The sequence below is a fragment of the Apteryx mantelli genome, chromosome 6 (genome assembly GCF_036417845.1).
Source record: "Apteryx mantelli isolate bAptMan1 chromosome 6, bAptMan1.hap1, whole genome shotgun sequence".
Classification (NCBI taxonomy): Eukaryota; Metazoa; Chordata; class Aves; order Apterygiformes; family Apterygidae; genus Apteryx; species Apteryx mantelli.
Window position 1 is genome coordinate 37826419 of NC_089983.1, and position 20246 is coordinate 37846664.

At 43.5% G+C, this 20246-nt stretch overlaps 1 protein-coding gene across 8 annotated transcripts in view; it reads left to right on the top strand.

The window, feature by feature from the left end:
• SLC15A2 (solute carrier family 15 member 2) overlaps positions 1-20246 on the top strand; it is a 59547-nt gene that overhangs the window by 14763 nt on the left and 24538 nt on the right. For 5 of the 8 annotated variants that reach the window (XM_067299291.1, XM_067299293.1, XM_013960687.2 and 2 more), the window contains exons 1-10: positions 417-561; positions 3714-3801; positions 4428-4569; positions 6233-6325; positions 7417-7516; positions 12928-13018; positions 15286-15363; positions 18185-18267; positions 19538-19624; positions 19960-20049. In XM_067299291.1, coding sequence (XP_067155392.1) covers positions 430-561; positions 3714-3801; positions 4428-4569; positions 6233-6325; positions 7417-7516; positions 12928-13018; positions 15286-15363; positions 18185-18267; positions 19538-19624; positions 19960-20049 — 984 coding nt within the window. In that variant the 5' untranslated portion in view covers positions 417-429. Of the gene's footprint in view, positions 1-416; positions 562-1438; positions 1682-3713; positions 3802-4427; positions 4570-6232; positions 6326-7416; positions 7517-12927; positions 13019-15285; positions 15364-18184; positions 18268-19537; positions 19625-19959; positions 20050-20246 lie in introns of those variants that run through there. The other 3 variants (XM_067299294.1, XM_067299295.1, XM_067299296.1) reach the window with 2 other exon arrangements.

Here is a 20246-nt window from a genome sequence, read left to right on the forward strand (position 1 = left end):
GGCTTTGCAGTGGAAGGAGATTATTGCAGTCCCTGCAGAATAAACCTGTCACTACCAAACAGGGTGGGAGAAGCACACTTTGCTCCTAAATCTGCAGGCTTCAGAGGTGTCTGGGACCTGGAATTTTTATTCAGCTCACATCTGTTCAGCATACAGTTCTGTGCTGGGCTGATGCACGTACGATAGCTGGGGGCATGCCAAGCAAACAGCAGGTCTGTGCCACAAAGTACTGGCAGCCCCAACCCATGAATGATTTAGGCTGCACTCTCTCACTCTTCTTGAACTCTGCAGTCGCCTTTCATAGTAGCACCTCCCTCCCTCTTCTGCCCTGGCTGCAGAAATATGCTCAATTAGGGTTAACTCAAACTGAATCAAACTTCATGCCTGAGGTTGGAAATCTTCCCAGTCAACTCACCACGGCCACATAGCATGGTGGGAGACAAGGCGAGAGAGGAGATGAACGCTTTTCAGAGAAATGAATCCAAGGAAACTTTGTTCACTTTTATTTCTGCAGGAGATGATCCCCCCAAAGGAGATTTCCCTGTTCAGAAAAAATCCCCGGTGAGTGTTACAGCTGGTTTCCTTTTCTTTGCTTTCTGCTCAGCTTGCTCTAAACATTGCAAGATCTCTCTGTTCCTTCCTCTGCTGTGCTCTGGCTAGAGACAGACAAACACCCTTTCTTGCAGAGGGTTGGAATAAGCATTAACAACTCAAGGCAAAAATCCTTCCATTAACCTGATTTAGTTAAGAAAGGGCAGCTTAAAGGGGAAAAAATGAGCTGTCTGAGTCTTTGGGGAAAAAAGGTTTTGATTGCTGCCTTTTTCCTGAACGCCCCTTTCCTTGTGGGAGAGTTTCTCTGAAGTAAAGGGGGATGTTGTACGTGGGAGGGAGGGAGTTGGCCTGTTTATTTAGTTTGATCAGACCCACCAGGGAAGGGTCTGCAGATGCTGCCAAGCAGAAGAAAGGACAGGAATTGAGGATGGGCCACTGATGTGCGTACCAGAGCCCTCCCGTAGTGCCGGAGCCTCGGGTTTAAATCTCTGGCTGTGATTTAAAGCCAGATTCGTCTGAATGTTTCTTGTCTTATGACTTTGATGCTTGTGCAGATTTTTCAGGCTAATTCTCATTGAGTGGTTGACCCCTAAAAATTGTACACTGTCTCAGCTTTGGGGAGAAAAGGGCTTGTTTTGTATGTGCTCTGTCTTGCAGGACAATACTGTAATACTTGCTCTTATTGCCCTCAGTCAGTCATGTCATTAGCAAGCCCAGTATTTAGCTCACAATTTTAAGTACTGTGCAGGCATTAACTGTTAAATAACTAGAGCTCCTGTGAAGTACATAAATTTAATCCTGTTTTGCAGCTAGTCAACAAGAGGGAGAGGTGAAAGCAAACATCTCCTGCAACTGGCACTTTAAATGACCTTTCTTTTTTTCAAAGACACAGACTATCAACTTCCACAGTATCTTTAAGAGCTCCAAAATCCCGCAGATCCCGGGTTCACATTGATAGCTAAGCACAGCAGAGTACCTGTGTGCTCGCGAATCCAGGCTTAGCCTCTTTGCTTTTGCTGGGGCTCTCTGCTGAGCAAGGTCCTCCTCTGCGAAAGCGAGCAAACTGCATCTGGCTGCCCTCATGGATGAAAGCTGCCCACTTTTGGATGCCCGGGCAGGCCACAGGCAGGTCAGTGATATAGCCAAGAGAATACATGAGGGTTTGTGCATGTGCTGGTGCCATCTCATGACATATGTGCCAAATGGAAGTATTCCTGCTTGTAAATGCCCTACTCTGTTCCACATTAGTAAGCAATTGCTGAAGGTGCTGACTCTCACACGTGGGCAGGGTTAGCTGGGAAGAGCCGCTGCCTCCAGCTTTCCTTTTCTTGCCTGCTTCCACTCCTCCGCAGAGGGTGCCCGTCCCAGAGAAGGGGCGGCAGAAGTGGGCCACCACCAGGTTTTCTGTCACTACAGGTCACAGCCTGGCACGTGATACCCTAAACCGCTGCAGCTAAATCCACCAGAGCTTGTGTGTCGGAGTGCATAGTGGTGATTTCAGGGAGCAGTGTTCCCGACACCTGGCCCTGTGGGTTTGAACAGTTACACTCTGCATCTCAGCCAAACGTTATTAAATATCACGAGTATAATAGCAAGGTCTGTGAAAGTGAGGAATAAAATTATACCTATTACATAGTTTTTACTTCCAGGTTCAAAAATACCTGCAAGTACCTGCAGGAAATGTAATTCGCCTTTTACAGCTTTTCTTCTCAATTACAAAGAACTTGTTGGAGAAAAATACTCTGTGTGTGTGTTTGTGCATTTACAGCTTGTATACACCACCATTTTGAGGCTGGTCTAAAAGCAGGAAGCCCTTGTGCAGCTTCCAAGGGAGCCCACTCTGTCTTACAAGCCATATGCTGGGCATGATGGTTTCAGAGTAAATAATAAAATGGATAATTACATATTTACCCAAGTAAAGCAAAGAGGCCAAGGGTTGCTTAATAAAAAGGCATCTCATACATAGTGAAAGATACATAAAAAAGAACAAAAATATTTGTGTTTAGAAGTGTTGGGTTGAGTTATGGAAGGCTTTTTTTTTTTTTTTTTTGACAGCCGGTCTCTTCTCTTTTGTGGTTCTTGTGTAATCTTGGGAAAGACAACATCATTAAACTAAAATCTTGTAACCTTGATGCCATTCCTTTGGGGATCCAAATAAGCTCAGGTCTCTTGGTGGTGGAATAAACCTGAATAAACACATCTATTTTGGTATCTGTATTTGCATTTGGGACTCTAGGAAGAAATACGGAATACATTATTTCTGACACCAGGAGCAGAAATGCATGTGAAGAGTTCATCTTACTTCACTGGCCCATGCTATGGCCACTGAAAAATTAAAACTATAAATATAAATGCAGCTGTTGATATCCTCCCCCCCCCATGCATCACCTAGTGTATGACAAGCCTCTCTTTCCCACTAATTGGGAGAGGCTGGATGGTGCTCTGAAAACCTGCTTTCCCCGTTGTGAGGAAGTGAAGCTCAGCAGCTGCTGCTCAGAGTGCAGGGGGCAGCAAGAGGGACTGAGGCACACTCAGGGTCATGCCAAGACTCATATATGTTTAAATGCATTGTTTAACTTAGAGACTGCAGATTTTACCCAGATTTAAGTAGGATTCATTCATACAGTGGCCAGGTTTGAACCATCACTGTTTTGTTTTGATTTTGATTAATAGATTGAATTATCCATAGCTGTGACAGTGTTCTTGGAATACAAAATGAGTGCCATGCATGAGAATGGGGAAGGGAGTGAAGCACAGCCAGGGCTGATGCTCTGCCTCGGTGAGCCGTGATGCATTTTGGTGCAACTGAGGTGCAGAGATTGAGGGTGGTTATCCCAGGAGAAGAAGCAGCTTCAGGTGGAAGGATGCAGCAGGGAGCAGTACCCTGGGGTCTATGAACTGCTGAAGTGAGGGCTAGTACTAGGAGAGGCAGCAGTTTCAAGGCAGCAGGCAGTAGCTTTAAGTGCGAAATGCAGAAGAAAGGCATCTGAAGGTATTTTTGCATCTCAGTGGGTTTTCACATTGCGGCAAAGAGGTAGTCAGGCAGCTGTGGGCTCCTGGGCTTTGGACTGGGCTCGCCTCTGCTGCTGGGGCATTATGGGGATATGTTGCTGGAGTGAAGGCTTTCACAAAGCTGATATATTCTGGTTTGTCTCCCACAGAAACTCTGTGGCTCCAACTACCCCCTGAGCATTGCTTTCATTGTGGTGAATGAGTTCTGTGAGCGCTTCTCCTACTATGGCATGAGAGGTACGTGTCCCATGTCTGGGAAGCAACTTTCTGTCCTTGGGTTTCTGTGCACACTGATCTGGTGTCCCAGGGTTGTGCTGTATGTGAACTCACTGTCTGTCAAAGGTCTTTGTTAAATTGGTATTTTTGGGATGCAGACATGAGCAATGTGCCCTAACATTGAAGCTAGCCCTGCTTTGAGGAGAAGTTTGGATTAGACACCTCCAAATGTCCCTTCCAATTTTTTTATGGTTTTGTGTCTTGAATCTGATTTTCCTGTGTCTGATGTCTTTCATAGCTGTGTGAAATCAGTGCATCTAAGAATTGAATCATACAGGCCTGTAACTTGCAAATAGAAAATATTCATAAGCAAAGCTACAGGTTAGGGTAAGATAAGCTAGAAAACATCTTTTCCAGCTATATATAAATGTGTATGAGCAAAGAAAGGCTAATACTCATATATCTCATTTGAGATCTTTCTGTGTCGGGATACCAGGGACAGGTCTGAAAGCACAGATCTTTTCACAACAGTGCCTATAGCTGCTAGACAAATCAGTGTATTTTTTCTGGCCACTATAGTGTAGTTTCCTGCTTACCTGGGAAGATGTATGTTAATTATCTGATGTGGTTTGCTTGTTTCCTTTTAGCTGTCCTGACACTGTATTTCATCAACTTCTTCCACTGGGATGAGAATCTCTCCACCTCTGTGTACCATGCCTTCTCCGCTCTCTGTTATTTCACGCCTGTCATTGGAGCCATCATGGCAGACTCATGGCTGGGGAAATACAAGTAAGTAAGGACAACTCTGCACCATGCAGTCTGCATGAGGGTAGCGCTGAGCATGCTCCTTGTTATGAGGCTGGCTCATTTAGCTCAGGGTTCAGCAAAGATGCACCTACTAAGGTCAGCTCCTCTCTGTTAATGGAGGAAATGCTGGTCTGTTTGCTTATGCTATTCTGAGCTCCTCTTTCATGCAAGGATTGATATGGGACAAAATAATTTGTACAAATTAAATGTCATGAGCACGCCTTTTCTCCACCCTCCTTCCCTATACACCTTTGGAAGTTGAGATGTAGGGTGATTAACCCTCAGCTTGCCAAGATCTGCTGCTGAGACAGATTCAAAGAAGGTGAGGAAGAGTGTCATCTTCTGGATCTAGCAGTTTCAGGTGAAGATGTCACTAACCCCACTTATGCTTTCCCACATAGGGTGTGTGTGAGCACACTCATTTTTACCCCAGGGAAAGTCAGCTGGGTTCACTCAAATCATCTCCCTCAGCACATAACCAGGTAAATTTTCCCTGAGTGGATTAGGGTTTCTTCCTTACACTGATAAGTTGTGGGGCCATCGTCTGCCCCAAGGAATCATGGTGAGCAGCTGGATAGAGGACTTTCTTCTCTTGGTCCTGTCTATTCACTGCCTGAGAAGTCTTGCTGTCGGAGTGATGAAGTGTAGCTGGACCTGTCTCTCTAGGACTAAGCACACCTGGCAACGTGAGTCTCCACATGAAGAAACAAACTGGGATACCTCTCTCCCACAGGAAGTTCCAAGGGGTTACTTATGTTCTTTTTTCCCTTGTGCTTTGTGCTCAATTTCAGTCATTCTCTTGTCCCTTTGAATGAAAAGTAACAGCGGGGGGGTTTAACAATTATTCAATGTCTCATAGCCATGTTTATTGCTATCTGAGGATATCTGATCTTGCAGCATGGTGATGCGAGAAGATAAGTCCCTATGCTAATCCCTATCTCCTTTTAGAGCATCCAATGCCTCCATCCTAACAAGTCCTTCCATTTCCTCTGTGTGTGTCTGTGCTGCTCATAAATACGTAGGCATGTGATAATCCTGAAGATGTTTAAGGAATGGAGTACACTCAAGAGCTTCATCTCCCTAATCAGATTTCCTTCCCCCCCCCCAAGATGAGGGGGCAGATAGATGAGCTCAATAATACTTCAGAGGTACTCATATATCATTCCCTTATAACAGGGAAACCACACTCCTAATTTGGATGTGTTGGTCAAGTGGGTTGAATGTGGGCCACAGTCCTTATAGATACCTTCCAAACTAAGGATTCATTTAGGTACATGCTAGAAAATGCCAGTTATTAGTAATCTGGAAATGAAGCTGGATATGAATAGTACCCTTCTATTCACAGCTTTCCATGTGTGACGTACTGGAACATTGTTAGTTTATTCTGCCCAGCAACCTCGGTGAAGAAAGCAGGGGCTATCCCTCCTTCTTCTTAATCTGAACCTATTTGCCTATCTCTTTCTTCCAGTGCGTTCGGTGTTGACACAAAAGAATTATAGTTGCATGCAATATCAGGCGTATGGACTAATCAGTTCCTTGTGCATCTGCCAAGTAGACCTGCCATATCAGGAAACACAGGCACACTCTGTTTTCAGATCGTATATCACCCAGCACCTTCAGTCACTGCTGTTTGCTCTCTTCACAGGACGATCATCTACCTCTCCATTGTGTATGTGGTTGGCCATTTGATAAAGTCAGTCGGCGCAATTCCATCCCTAGGGAACCAGGTTGTTCATGTGTAAGTAACTGTTGAAGCTGCAATGCTGTTGCAATGGTAATTGATTTACCCAGTACTGTCAGTTGTTTCACCCCCATCAGGTGAGCAGTTTGGGGGCTATGCATAGGTTGCTTTTCTCAGGGAAAGGTTTGGGATGTCTGGGTAAGAGCGGAAGGGGGAAGCTGGAAGTTAGAGCGTGAATGCAGCAGGAGCTGGAAACCACCACAACGATTTTGAACCCTTTGAAAAAGGGACATCTGATTGCCCCTCTCTGTTACATCATGTCACTGGAGTTTGGTCTTTCCCATTCCAGCTGCCTGTACCAGGCTCCTTCACCCTCTCCTCCCCCCCAAATCTTCCCTCATTTCCTCATTGGCATTGCTGCCCATCTCAGCAGCTCTGTGTGCCTGGGAACACAAAAAACCTGTAGAAGATGCAACATGATCTGTAACAGAGGAATGATCCGTCTTCTTCAAGCTACTACCCTTCCTGCCCTCTAGATTCATAACTGATAGGATTGTCAGGGTTAGTTCCCCAGCTGGCATCTCTGAAACCACCAAGCTCTTTTGGCCTAAGTGGCCACAACTCTGAAAATGTGAATACACAGGCAGGAGCACATCTCATTTACAGAGCAGCTTCCTGATGTCCTAGACTTGGTCAGTCCTGACACTCCTGTTCCATAGAGAAATAATTTGTAGGGCCAACAATGTGATTTTGAGGAGCACTGGGAGGTAGAAAGCACCCAAAAATGATGTTAATCCAACCCTTTTGACTCACCCCGGCTGAAAATCCTATAGGCAGTCTTTTTTTATTCTTTTTTTCCCAGTTGATCTCTGCAATCTCTTGTTTTCATATGAGTCAAAAATAATCCCACAGATGTTTGATCTGTTATGTCTGATAGGACCTCAGAGCAGCAAGAAACTGAGAAAAACTGTTTTGTTAATTGACTGCTACCAAATATAGAAATTGTTTTTCACGCTTAGCTTGCTCGTCATCATTGCCCACGTGCAAAAGACAGTGATACTGGAGAAATCATGGTTGGGTGACACTAAAATGCTCTCCTAAGTGCTGTAAAGGTTCTGCAATGGTGATATTTTTGTTCTTGCATGAAGGGTCCTGTCTATGGTTGGTCTGTTTTTGATCGCCCTTGGAACAGGAGGTATCAAGCCCTGTGTCTCTGCATTTGGTGGGGACCAGTTTGAAGAGGAACATGTAAGATTTTCTTTTCTTTCCTAAAATCTGCAGTGTCTGGTTACTTTATGAGCATGTTTGTGATCAAATCCTGTTGTACTAAAATAAGGGTAGTTTGCTAGGAAAAAAATGTAGAAAGGATGCTTCACAGGATGGTTTGCATGAGACTTAGGAGAATCAGGATGGCTCAGGAAAGGGAACTGACAGCAGGACAGAGATGACATTGGGATAGATGGGTCATAATTGCATTAAATAATCTAAATGCTAATTGGACATTGGAGTATTTGGAAGATCCTGTACAACATACCATGGAAAGGTAGCTACTTCTGAGCCAACTTAATAGAGGTGATAATGCACTGCAATGCAATATAGTGAATGAAAGATGAAATTTTATTGTCAGTCCCTATGCTTTCTTGGAAAGTTTCCCTCAAAACAGTGAGCAGTAATAGCCTGTATCTTAAATATTGCTCAGAAGGAATTATAGGAAATTCCGGTATTTCAAATGTAGTTCTAGTACCAAATATAGCCAAAAGGTTGAAATATGTTGTTTTCACAGAATAGAAGGTTTTGCAGAATTGTGGTTTGCACTTGGCAAAATGGTTTTTTTTAGCTCTATTTGTAGTGCATCTGTTGATTTGTAGTCCAGGTGCCTCATGTCCTCATTCTCCATCATAAGTGCTTGGCCCCCACCTGGCTTTCATGTCCTGTAAGATGCCAATCTCAGAACTCCCATTGTGCAACACAGGGGCTCAATCAGGGATGAGGTGGTGCTTAAGGGTCAGGAGGTACTACTGCAGCGAAGAGGGTCAGGAGGTACTACTGCAGCTCAGACAAGGGAACATTTAAAATTGACTTGAAATTAGATGGTTTGATTTATGTTGACCTAATATACAAATAAAAATTTTGGTTTTCTCAATGAATAATATTCAAATCAACTTCTGTGCAACTTCTGTGCATGACATAGGTCTTCAAATATGTAAGAGGCCACTACAAGGAAGGGAATAATTGTTCCAGTCTGTGATGAGTAGTCTTAAATTCAAGAAGGATGATTTAGGATAGACAGTAGACTTTCCAACAGTAGATCCAGAGAAGTCCTGGACTAGGCTGGGGCTGTCGAAAGTCCCCGGTAGTGGAGGCATTGAAGAAGGACATTAGACTAATGGTCCAGCAGGAAAGGCACTTGTAGGGTTGGTTGGACCTTGGACAAAGGATAGCCCCTGGGGATGGGAGCCAGGTGTTGTCTTTTGCAATGCCCCAGTATATAGTCAGCATTTAAAAAGTGAGTAATATAGACTAGAATGCTTCTTTTAAAATTTGGGGAAGATTTGTGCTTTCTGCACCTGAACTGTGTGATATTGAAGCCATGCAGCTGGTGACTAAGGTATACTAAGCAGAAAGAAGCTGGGAGGTTTGATAGCCGCTTATTCCAAGCAGACCCTTGTGCAGGCATGTCCAGCCTGTGCGTTAGAGGACGCTGCAGCAGCAGGAGCAGCAATCAGCTGGCGGTCACCGGCCTCCTCAGCTGGCACAACCCTGACCGAGAGCAGGCCGCTGTGCAGTGCTGCTCAGCGCTCCAGGAATATGCCCGGTGCATGCTGGCATGTGGGCATCCCTGCTAGCAGCACCAATAGTTGTCCCTAAAGGATTGCCATAGGTGTTACAGCAGCCTGTTCAGAAGTACTACTTTTATGAATATTAATGATTAATAATGTTTACCCAGCATCTTTCAATTACCAGCTAATTACAATATGATAATATGTACCACTTATCTTCTGAGTGTTTTGTAGACTTCAGCTAATGAATCTCAGCACCCCAGTCAGGCACATAAGTATTATTATCCCAAACTTACCACTACAGCTGAGTTACAGAGAAAATACTGAATTACCTATGGTTGTGTGGGTCTGTGCCCATTCTCCGGTATTCAGACTATACCTCTCCAACAAATTTATCAAATGCTAAGGTTCAAATATTCACCTGCGTGTTGCCTTCATGAGAAACAAATTTAGAAAAACTGTTAAAAGGCTTCTGATAAGGACAATGTGCTATTCCATTCATTTTTTTTAGAGCAGAAATCTTGTATTTTACCATCTGGAAATGACTTTGCCTTTCAGGGAAAAAAAAAAAGAAAAAAAGATTTGATGCTATGTGAAAGGAAACAAGTCTTCAAAATTGGAATGAGAAGCTTTGATTTTGTAAGGAATGAAATGTTTGGGGCCAACCAAAATGTTTCTTCCCTTCAGAGTTGTTTGAGGGGGAGTCGTCATGTTTTTCATATCTTGTCCTACCTGAAGTGGAAGAAGTTATGATAATTCCCAATGAAACGAAGAATTTAGTTCTTCCTTCATTTGCAGGACACCAGTAAACTTCATCTGAGCCATTAAGTGCACAGGCTCACTTGTTCCGTCTGGAAACCAGAGATGTGGTAGTTCTGAACAAATATTTATATATAAAGATATATAAAACTTTAATATAAATTTTTATATATAAATATAAAAATATAATACTTTAAATACATATTAAAACTTATATATATATTTTGTGTGTGTATATATGTTTGTGTGTGTGTGTATATATCTATATATATAACTATATATCAAAAATATAAAAGTGGTCCCGCATATTCCCACATAGAGACAAATTTAGATTTTGAGGTAAATGCACACCACAGTCTGGTTTTCTTTAAAATACTTTATGGATGTAATATCCTTGGAGCTGCCACTTTGAGAACAGTACTACTGCAAACAGTGATGGAGACCACTGGTTCAGCAGGAGGTCAGATAGGGAAAATGGATTTATCTGCAGGAGATTTCTAAGCATCTTTGTCTATAGGATTAGCAGTCCAGGCTAAAAATGCCTGAATGGAATAATATTTGCAATATGTTATATAAATGCACAGGCTGCTGTGCATATTAATTAAGGACCAAAGCTGCTTTCAAACAATGTGGTACGGTTTTTAAGGTACTAAATAGCTCTTTCTCTTTGTTTCTTTTTTTTTTCTGTTGCCATGGAGATCAGGATTATCATGTATGGTACCTTTTCTCAAATTAGCTAATCCAAATCATGTTATTAATTTACGTCTGCTCCAAAGATTAAGAAAGCAAGGAGGGAATTCTTTTTTTTCCAATCAGCACAACTTGCAAGCTGCTAGGTCATTATTTTTGTACTCACTTCTGCTTCTCTGACCATTTTTTCCCATAACTGAAATTTGTAAATGTGTGAAATAAGATGCCCCAAATTCTTTATGCATCACTATCCTCTTATTTTACCAACCCGTTGCTTTTGGCAACTGTTGCTCTAGACTTTATCATGCCGAGAGCTGTGTGCTTGAGTCCTGCTCAGCTTATGGAAGTTCAAAATTGCTCAGATAGGAAAGGCTGTAGATACAGCATGAGAATGTGGCTAGAAGAGAGCAGGTTTGAGGACTGTTCCACACCACCCCTATCAAGTCATGGCAGTGCTACACCAGAATCGGGGGAAATTGCTGAGGCTAGTAATTTCTTTAGATTTCTTTATGATGGCAAATAGCTGGTCATAAAGGTAGAATAAAGTATACCTCTATTAGCCTAGTGTAGCAATGGAAAATACCAGGTAATCAAAAAAATCAGTAAGGACAGAAATGGAGTTTTGGAGATAATAAAGACACAGTGCTGTTTGCTGTTAACCATGGGAACAAGCCGCAGGGATAACTTATAAAATAAAAGCTTACTACTCCTTTAATTCAGGATAAATCATTTACAAGTAATGTATGGATTAGTTTGTCTGGGGCTGACAAGTTTTAAACTTTTGTAAGGTCCAAGAGCCCAAGCTGATGGGTCTTCATTGCTGTGCTGGGGCCAGACAAAGCAGCCCTTCACCCAAGCGCAGGAATGTCCAGTCCTCCTTGGTAGGTGGCAGTGGGAGGCGATGGGAGCTCTCCGAGGTCTCACCCTCACTGTCCCAGCATCCACATCACAAGGGGACATAAGAAAAGCCCTTCCAGCAAGCTCCTGCTTGCCTCCCTTCCCTTGTAGTAATTCTCTGCTGTGATAAGAGGTTTCTTGCCATAGGAGGTAGCAATATTTCCCATTGGCCACACTTTCAGTTGTGGGAAGTTTTGGTACTTTTGGGGATCCTTGGCTTCCTTCCTTAAGGGTTGTCCTCTTTAAGCTGTCTGCAATTCTTCACGCTTTTTCCTGTTTTCCAGCCCTGTAATTATTGGCATCTCAGGGAGTAGAAGGGAGCAGGACATGTTTTAGAAGAAGAGGCAAACCAGGCCCCTGGAGAGCTTCCTTACAGTGAGCTGAGTTAAAGCTTCACATTCAGATGATGCTCAGGTCACAGACACATGGCTCAAGGTGCCCTAAGGAGCTCCCTGCCCAGTGCTGAGCCATGTCGCAGGTGATTTGCGCACTATGATAAGATGCCCTGGTGACAGCTGGGAGCTGAGCCTAGATACGTGTGGGATATATTGGCTGCTTGGGCTTGGACTGTCCTTAAATGCTGGTTTCACCAACTCAGATGTCCAGCTGTAGGAATAGCTGGTGGTGCAGGTGAGCATGGTGTAGGTCAGGTAGCCTTCTCCTCTTTAGCCACTTCCCTGACCTGCCCAGGCACAGGGGTGAGGTTTAGCACTGTGTGTGTGTGTGTGTGTGTGTGTTCCAAAGAAATCCCATAAACAAGGAGAGATGGCTCTCAGTAGAGTGCCCCTACACATCAGTCCTGCTAAGGGGACCAGACTTAGCATGGAAGTCCTTGATTCTTTCCAAATTTTGAATTATGCAGGAGGAAAGGAGATCAGCAGGAATCTTTTGTCTTTATGAATTGTAATTTGTTACAGCACTGGCTGAATTCTGAACTCTTTCTCTAAGAGTCAGTCCCTCCATCAGGCCCTTGATTTGCCCCAATAGATTTAATTTACCCTATTAATTTGAGATTGGCTGGTCTCATCTTGGTAATCTCTCACCTGACAAATCCTTCTCTTGTTTGCTATCGCTCTCCCATCTATGCTATCGGTACCAACTCCTCAAAATAACAGGTTTCTTTTTCTATTTCTGCACTGGAGAAGAGGAGGGGAAAAAAGAGCTTAGACATGGGAAAAAATGATGGACTTGTCAAGCTGTGCCAAACTGGATTGAATTAGGTGACAGAGGATCTGAATCATGCTACTTGTTCTGAATAAGTAAATGGTTTTCCCCCTTCCAGTTTCACAGCACTCTCAAAGCAGTGGCTTTTCCTCTGAAATGCCAAAAAGCCCCGAAGCGCTTCTCAAGTAACGTGAGCTGATTTGTGTGAGCGTTTACCATCACCTGAACGCAAGCTTGTTTGCTTAACATTTTATGCACTGTGTGTCAATATTTACCCAGCCTTCCTAACAAGAGAATTGATAGTGTTCAATTTGCAAGCCCAATGCTGTGCGTTAGCTGTGACATTGATATTGTCTTCTCTTGTTTTAGACCTCGGAGAGAAGCAAGTTTTTTTCTGTCTTCTATTTATCCATTAATGCTGGAAGTCTGATCTCCACGTTTGTTACTCCTGTATTGAGAGGTCAGTGTTGATTTAGAATAAGTCGATAATTTAGCTGCCCTCTGACTACTCTGCTGTGCATAGTTAGGCTCTCATGACAACTGAATGACAGAAATTACATTATCTCTGGAGTGGCCAGTGTATTGCGTTTACGCCTTGTTAATCCTGCCGTAGCAGCATAACGGATTTATGGGTACTAGCATATGAGTCACGCAAACCATATTCCCAGCTGTATTTCAAAGCCAGCCTGAACTGTAGAGTTAAAATATGGAAGGTGGAAAGACCTGTATGGTCTAATCCTCCACCCTGCCAGTGCAGGATTGTTCCCTGGTCTTGCCTGCAGGTAACCTCTGGGTGGAGGTTGATCCCTGCTGTTCTGTGCAGGTGTTCAGGCTGAATGACTTAGCAGGGCTCGTTTTGGAGTCCTACCTTCTCCCTCATGCAGGGCGCTGCTGACTTCCAGAGGGCTCTGTACTTACACCCAGGCTTGTCTGCGTGGGTCCAGTTGCAAGATTGCAGCCCTGAGGAATTAGCCTTGAAGACAAAGCCCAGGCCTATGCCCCACTTAAGGCCTACTTTGCATTCCAGCCAGCTTGCACAACCCCTTTAGTCTGTAGTTTTGCTGCACTCACTCCATTGTATCTCAGCACCTAGAAGCCAAGGAGATTGGCACACTCTAAATACAGACCCACAGGCGGAAGGAGGACAGCAGTCCATAGGCAAAGGGGACAGGGACAAGGTAGCCTTCATGCTCAGTAACAGTTTTTTTTCATTTCATCCAAGGGCCACCAGGAGGTTTGCTTTGTTCAGAGTGGCTATTTTAACAGGCTGTTCGTTTCACAAGGCAGTGGGCAATTGTGCTTCTCTTGTATTTATGCCAAAGCATACAGGCAAAGACAAACTGTCTCTCTTGCTCTTTCTTTTACCAATGATGTCCTCACATCCATATTCTGTTGGGAAGGGGCTGCTGCTAAATGTAATCAGTGGGTGGATGAAAATCTGGTCCCCTTTGGACATCAAAGTCTGTGCCAATACAGTGTAACAATAAACTAGTTGCAACATGGAAATGAGGTGAAGTGGATGGGAAAAGAGTAAGATTTCTGCAAAGCATGAAAGCTTTTCTTGGAAGAACAAGAAATGCAGTTCATAGACATTTGGCAGAAATGTGGAATATATATTTTTTAGGTGTAGAAGTCCAACAGTTTTAGCTCACGTTGCATGTCAAAAGTTCAGTGTGTCCATAACATTTTGCTGCCAGCTTTGGGTTTGAATTTCGGCTAATTCACTGAAAATAGACAAATGAACGCTATGCATGCACATGGGTATGCGACTGACCATGACTGCCCAGGGACAACAAATAGTAACAACGAAGGTTTCGCGGGCTGGTTTCCTGTTAACTATGTGGGCTTATTTTAGCCATATGTATTTGTTATTGCTCCATTTAAGAATACAATAGTTTATAGCCACTGGCACACAGACACAGATCTCACTGCTGGATTGCTGTTTGCAATTGGATTTCTAAATTCACATAGTGTGAGAACTGAGCTAGGCCAAGAGGCACAGGGTTTCAGAGCTCCCACAGTTAACCGTATAGCTCCGATCAATCAAAGCCACGTTCTGAAAACCTGGCTTCCTGATGGCTCATAATATCATAAGATCTGAGGTCTGGGACAGGCTAGCTCTAGTGAGATTGGGAAGGTGGAAAGAAAGAGAACTGGAGAAACTGGAGATGCAGCTGGAACATTAAGTCTAATGCTGCACTCCCTCTTACTCTGGAGTAGGCATACTGGCTTCACCTTGTCCACTGTAAGTTGATATGAAAACAGATTCAGGATTTTAGCTCAATAATTCATGCAGCTGGCACAAATAATGCAGAAATACTGTACTAGTATTTAGATCTAGTCAAATACAGAATGATCCCAGATTTTTAGTTAACCAGGTAGGAAGGTTGGGGTTTTTGTTTTCTGATTTTTTTTTTTTTTTTTTTGAGCATTTGCAGTTCCCACCATTTCTTTCTACCTATTCGTCTGCTCCTCCCCTCTTCCTGGCTACCATTCTCATCAGTATCCCGTTATCAGCTGCTGTTGCTGGCAGACACTAACCCTGCTTCCAAATTGTCTCTGTCAAGGGAGGACAACTGTTTCAAGGAGATTCAATTCACAGCGTCAAGCACCAGCAAAGAAGATTTAAAGCCAGTGGAAGTGACTGATTTAGGGGAACTAAATCAAAGGCCCAGGTAACATAAGTCTGACTGTAATGAGATGCTTTTATTTCCGCCTTCTTTTTAGGGGATGTGAAATGTTTTGGAGAGGATTGTTACCCACTGGCTTTTGGCGTCCCAGCAGCACTGATGGTGTTAGCCCTTGGTAAGTGGAAACTATAGTGCTTAGAATAGTAATTAACCATTTGGGAGTGCATGGATAGATAAGAAAATGCACAAGTTCACCAACTCTGGATGGATACTGTGATGCGAAACTCAAGGTTTCAAGGTCATCCAACAGTTGTAAAGTTTTAGAACTATTAACTTAGAGTAACCCATTGACACCCCACCTAAAGTGTTTCTCCAGCACAGGCCACGGTAGTAGTGTTAATCTTGTCTCCTCAAGTCTCTCTGATCTGCTTCCACCGTTGTCAAAGTCTGATGTTGTAATAAGATAATTCAGGACAACAAAGAAAACCTGGTTCATTTAGGCTATGGCCATCCTGCAGTTCTGTATCATGACATTGGTAAGGGAGTTGTCTGGTAAGCGTTTTGTGATATGTAATTGCCTTGTGCTACAGAACAAGGGGAGGCACCAAAATGATTCTCCTGGTATTTTGCAGCTTTGCCTGTGAACATGTTTGGCCTTTGAGCTGCAATCTGAGCAGTCCTCAAAGTCCCCCAACTTACAGGAGAGAAGCTTAGCATGCAACTTTTAACATCTCCACATGCTTTTTGTAGCTTGGGACCATCTTTAATGGCCCAGATGTTTGCTTCAGAATTTTTTTGCCACACAGAAATCCCAAAAGAGGAAACTGAATGAGACATTGCTTTATTCTGAGCTGTCTCAGTTTGCTTGACTGAAGTCATACGCACAATTACAGTGACAGCTTATTATTATGTTGCGGTAATAAGCCCTTATTGCCTAAGTGTCAGGAGGCAGCTGCAATCACCCTATTTCCTAAAGCTTGCATCTTACCCCTGTTAAAGTACTGCCAATGTTTCTCCTTCAACCTCTGTCAAATACCTAGTAGTTTCCATATTCCTACTGTTATTCCTTGGTAGCCAATACAGAGGACATCCCCTTAGCTTTAGTTTCACAGTTGCAGGTGACTGAGGGGAGCAGTCCCCTTATTACACTGCATTTGAGAGGGTTTGACACAGCATGGGGTGAGTTCTCATTCGGCTTGTTAGCTTAATTGAGAGACCAAGCAATTGTGTGATTTCACCATAGCACCTGTGATTTGAAAAGTTGTCCCCCTAGGGAATGCGAATGTTGCTCTTTCCCTCAAACTTCCATGAGAGAGAAGGATCAGGACCCTGGAGAAATGTCATCAGCTCACAGCTAATGTTACAGCAATTATTTTCAAAAAAGTGCATGGTCATGGGCATGAGAAGCTTCTCATTTCCCATATGGCTTGTTCATATCAGTTTAAGACAGCACAGGATCTTCTGTGCGCCATTGTGTGATGAATGTTTCCAGCAGGGTAGCAGTTGCCCAGGGGAAAATGGACATGTAAATATTGCAGTTTCAGTGCGGGCGTCAATCGAAATGTGTTTTCAGCTAGTGTCTTTCTGCCAGATTCCACGGTCTGTCTGGCAAAGTGGCTTCGTGTTCTTTTGTAACATGTTAAAGTGCTCTTGGAAATGATTTCTTTGACTATGTGAGCAGCGTGCAGAACTGCAGAAAATACCCTTCCAGTCCTGACTGCCCCCCTGTGATGCTGGAAAGTGAGGATAGGTCTAGAGGCAGAATGGAAGTTTTATAGAGCAAGATTACCTGGATTTCTTCAGTTTCTGACAGTTGGATGAAGATTGATACTGTCTAATCTCAAATGCCAAAGCTGGTGCTAGAACCTCAGTTTTCAATGACATCCCCAGAAGATATTTCAAGAAAGCTCGTGAATCGCCATTTGGAGGCACCAACTGCTCTACATGCTGATGCTAGAAGTTAGGACGTGCAATTATGCACTCTGACTTTGGACAAGGGTCTTTGAGTGGGATTCACCTAAACTGACTTCAGCAGCCTCTCTGATTGTTTTGCAAGTCAAAACTGGATGTCACGGGTCTTCTTCGTAGTCAGAGAAGAGAAATGATGAGTCATCCCCAATTTCCCAAGACACCTGCATTAGGACAGAAATACCTGCTTCTCTCCATTGGCTGTGGAGTGACCCTGGATGACTGGGTTAGCTTAAAGTGCTGAGGTTGGGCCTGATGGAGCCCACTTTCAGCTTCTGCAGTGCTTCTCCATGTTAATGTCTTTGTAATTGCAATGCAGTCTAAGGCTCTCAAAGAGCAGGACAGATTGTCTGTAATCAGATAGCTCCATCTGTGACAGAGCTTTGAAGGCTTGCTCTAGTGTTCTCTGTGCTTTGAGGGAGAAAAACAAGACAAAACAATATCTTAAAATTTCCATTCCTTTATGGAAGCCAAAACAGGTAATTTCTGTTAATGCCAGCATGTGATGCAGTGACCTTCATGAGCTGGATTGACAGTTCCCACTGAAATCTGTGTGAGATGCAAATATACGGAGCCCAGGTTGGATCTGGATTCCTCCTCACAGAGTTGCAATGACTCAGAATTGGGTTCCAACACAGATATAATACATTAGATGCAGCAATTAAATGTAGATTGTTCAATAATTTTAGCCTATAAAAAGCAGGAATAAGGGAGGATTTTCAAAGCATTAATTCCCAGTGCAAATCAGATGTGGAGATGCCTCTTGTTTCAGAGCAGATCATGAGAAGATGACAGTGACTTCCTGGGGATCCCACAGCCTCTTGTAGGATGTTGCATTTTGCTCCATCTGAAGGCATTAATGGAATCCTGTATATTTGTTCTGCTTGATGAAAGAACAACCCTGTAAGCACCAGGGGAGAGGATTTCTGTTGAATACAGGGTCGGGGGTGGATGGTCCTCCACAGGAACCAGTACATGAGTAAGCCCTTAGTCGCATGAATTCCCATTTGGATTATAATATTTTTCAGTTGTGTTCATTGCTGGAAGTGGACTGTACAGAAAAACACCACCGGAAGGGAACGTCTTACTTGAAGTGTGCAAATGCATTGGAGTAAGTGCGTGCTGTTCCCTTCCTTTTCATGCATGACTCTGAGGCTACAGGTCAGAAAAGTACAATGGGAATTTGGAGGTGGTATTTAGAGTTCTTCTGTATGTTGCTCCTGGATGTCTTGCTGATGAGCTGTAAGAAATAAGGAACACATTTAGGACCTAGTTTGTCCTTCCTTCAATATTTTGATTGTTTTTCTTTACTCTTTGAATTATTCTGCTGATGTGAGCAGAACCACTAGTGGGGGATGCAGGTGATAACTGAACCGAAGGGAAAATTCAGAAACCCTCAGAGTGTCAGAAATATGACTCAATTTTTTTCAGCTGAATAACTTTACTGAAGTTTATCAGTTCAGGAGACAGTAATAGTATGCATTCCTATTAAGCACATTCAGCATGTTAATGTAAATGAAAGAGACACCTGCTGAAGTCACATTATAGCCTTATCAATTATCTTTCATAGTGTGTGAACTGAATACAGTGTATGAAAAATTACTCTCTTGGTGTTAGGTGGGTAATAACATTTCTCTTTCAGGAAGCTGCTGCAAACAGCAGATGTTTACTCTCTGCCTAGGTCTATGCTAGTGACAGGCTGAGGTTTTTTCTTTTTCTTGATTCTTAAGTGAGATGGCCACTCTTTTTGCTAGGGTCTGTTCAATGGCTGGAGTGCACAGCATAAACAAACCAGTTACGTAAGTGGTGTCACTTGATTTCTCCTGCAGTGAGAAACCAACACGAAAGATGGTCTAGGATTGACTGAGACATGGGCCACAGCAGGAATATACAAAGGAAGACCTACAGAACAAGAAAGAAATGTGAATTCCGATTTTGACTTTGCTGTGGCTAATGAGGCATTTCTTCCCTAGCACAGTTGTCAATCCAAAAGGCACCTTTCAGAAAATAAAAGATTTTAAAAGTTTTATCATGTAGCAAGCTTTAAATCAAGCAAGAAACAATCTTTGGGGGCCAATATCACATCTGTCTGGGAAAGACAAGACACGAGGTAGTTCATTCCCGCATTTACTCAACCAGTGTCACAGAAATTTTCTTTCAGAGAATTGGTCATAAAGGGTCCAGTCCTGCACATCTAGATATCAGAAGTGTCCAGCAAAACCCTCACAATTATCTGGAGCTGCTTATGTCTGGGGATTGGGAGGGCAGCCTTGAGTTGGGAATCTGAGAAGGGCAGGAAAGTAAGGTCTCTGAAAGGCAAAGGAAATAGTTAAACTAGGTGGCACACATGCAGGAGTTACTCACCTGTTTTTCCTCCCTAGTTTGCTATCAAAAACCGGCTGAAAAACCGCTCCCGTCAGATTCCAAAGAGAGATCACTGGCTAGATTGGGCGTCAGAAAAATACTCAGTAAGTAATGCCTTACCTGGCAAGTGTGTAGTGGAAGAGGGAAGGAGGGCAGAAGGCATGAAACTAGCTTTCCCACATGGCACACCACTCCTCTCATGCACTGTGCTCTCACTTTGCCTGTCCATTCCCACATCTGTACTCTCCTGACCCTTAATGGACAGTTTAGGTGCTGCACTGAAATGTAGAAATGCAAATATGTCCAATATCATGAATATGTGCAATGAAAAATTGCCATGCAACTCTCTGGAAAGAAATAGGAGCTCTCACGCTTTGTAGCTTCAAGTTCTTATTGGTTCATCCCCCCCATCTTACCTTTTTGCCTATTCCTTTTGTAGAAAAAACTGATTGGTGAGGTTAAAATGGTGACGCGCGTTCTCTTCCTGTTCATACCACTGCCGATGTTCTGGGCCCTGTTTGATCAGCAGGTACAGTACAGTGTGCCATGGGCCGGGCTGCCAGGCTGGGTTTGCACCAGTCATGCCAGGGTAACCGAATTCTCCTGACACCGCAGTGTCCTGGGGACACAGAGCTGCACACTTCAACCACGCGTCCACGGGCTTGTTAAGGCAGTACCTATCATCACTGCTGGTCATGCCTTCGCAGTCCTGCCTCGTTATTTGGG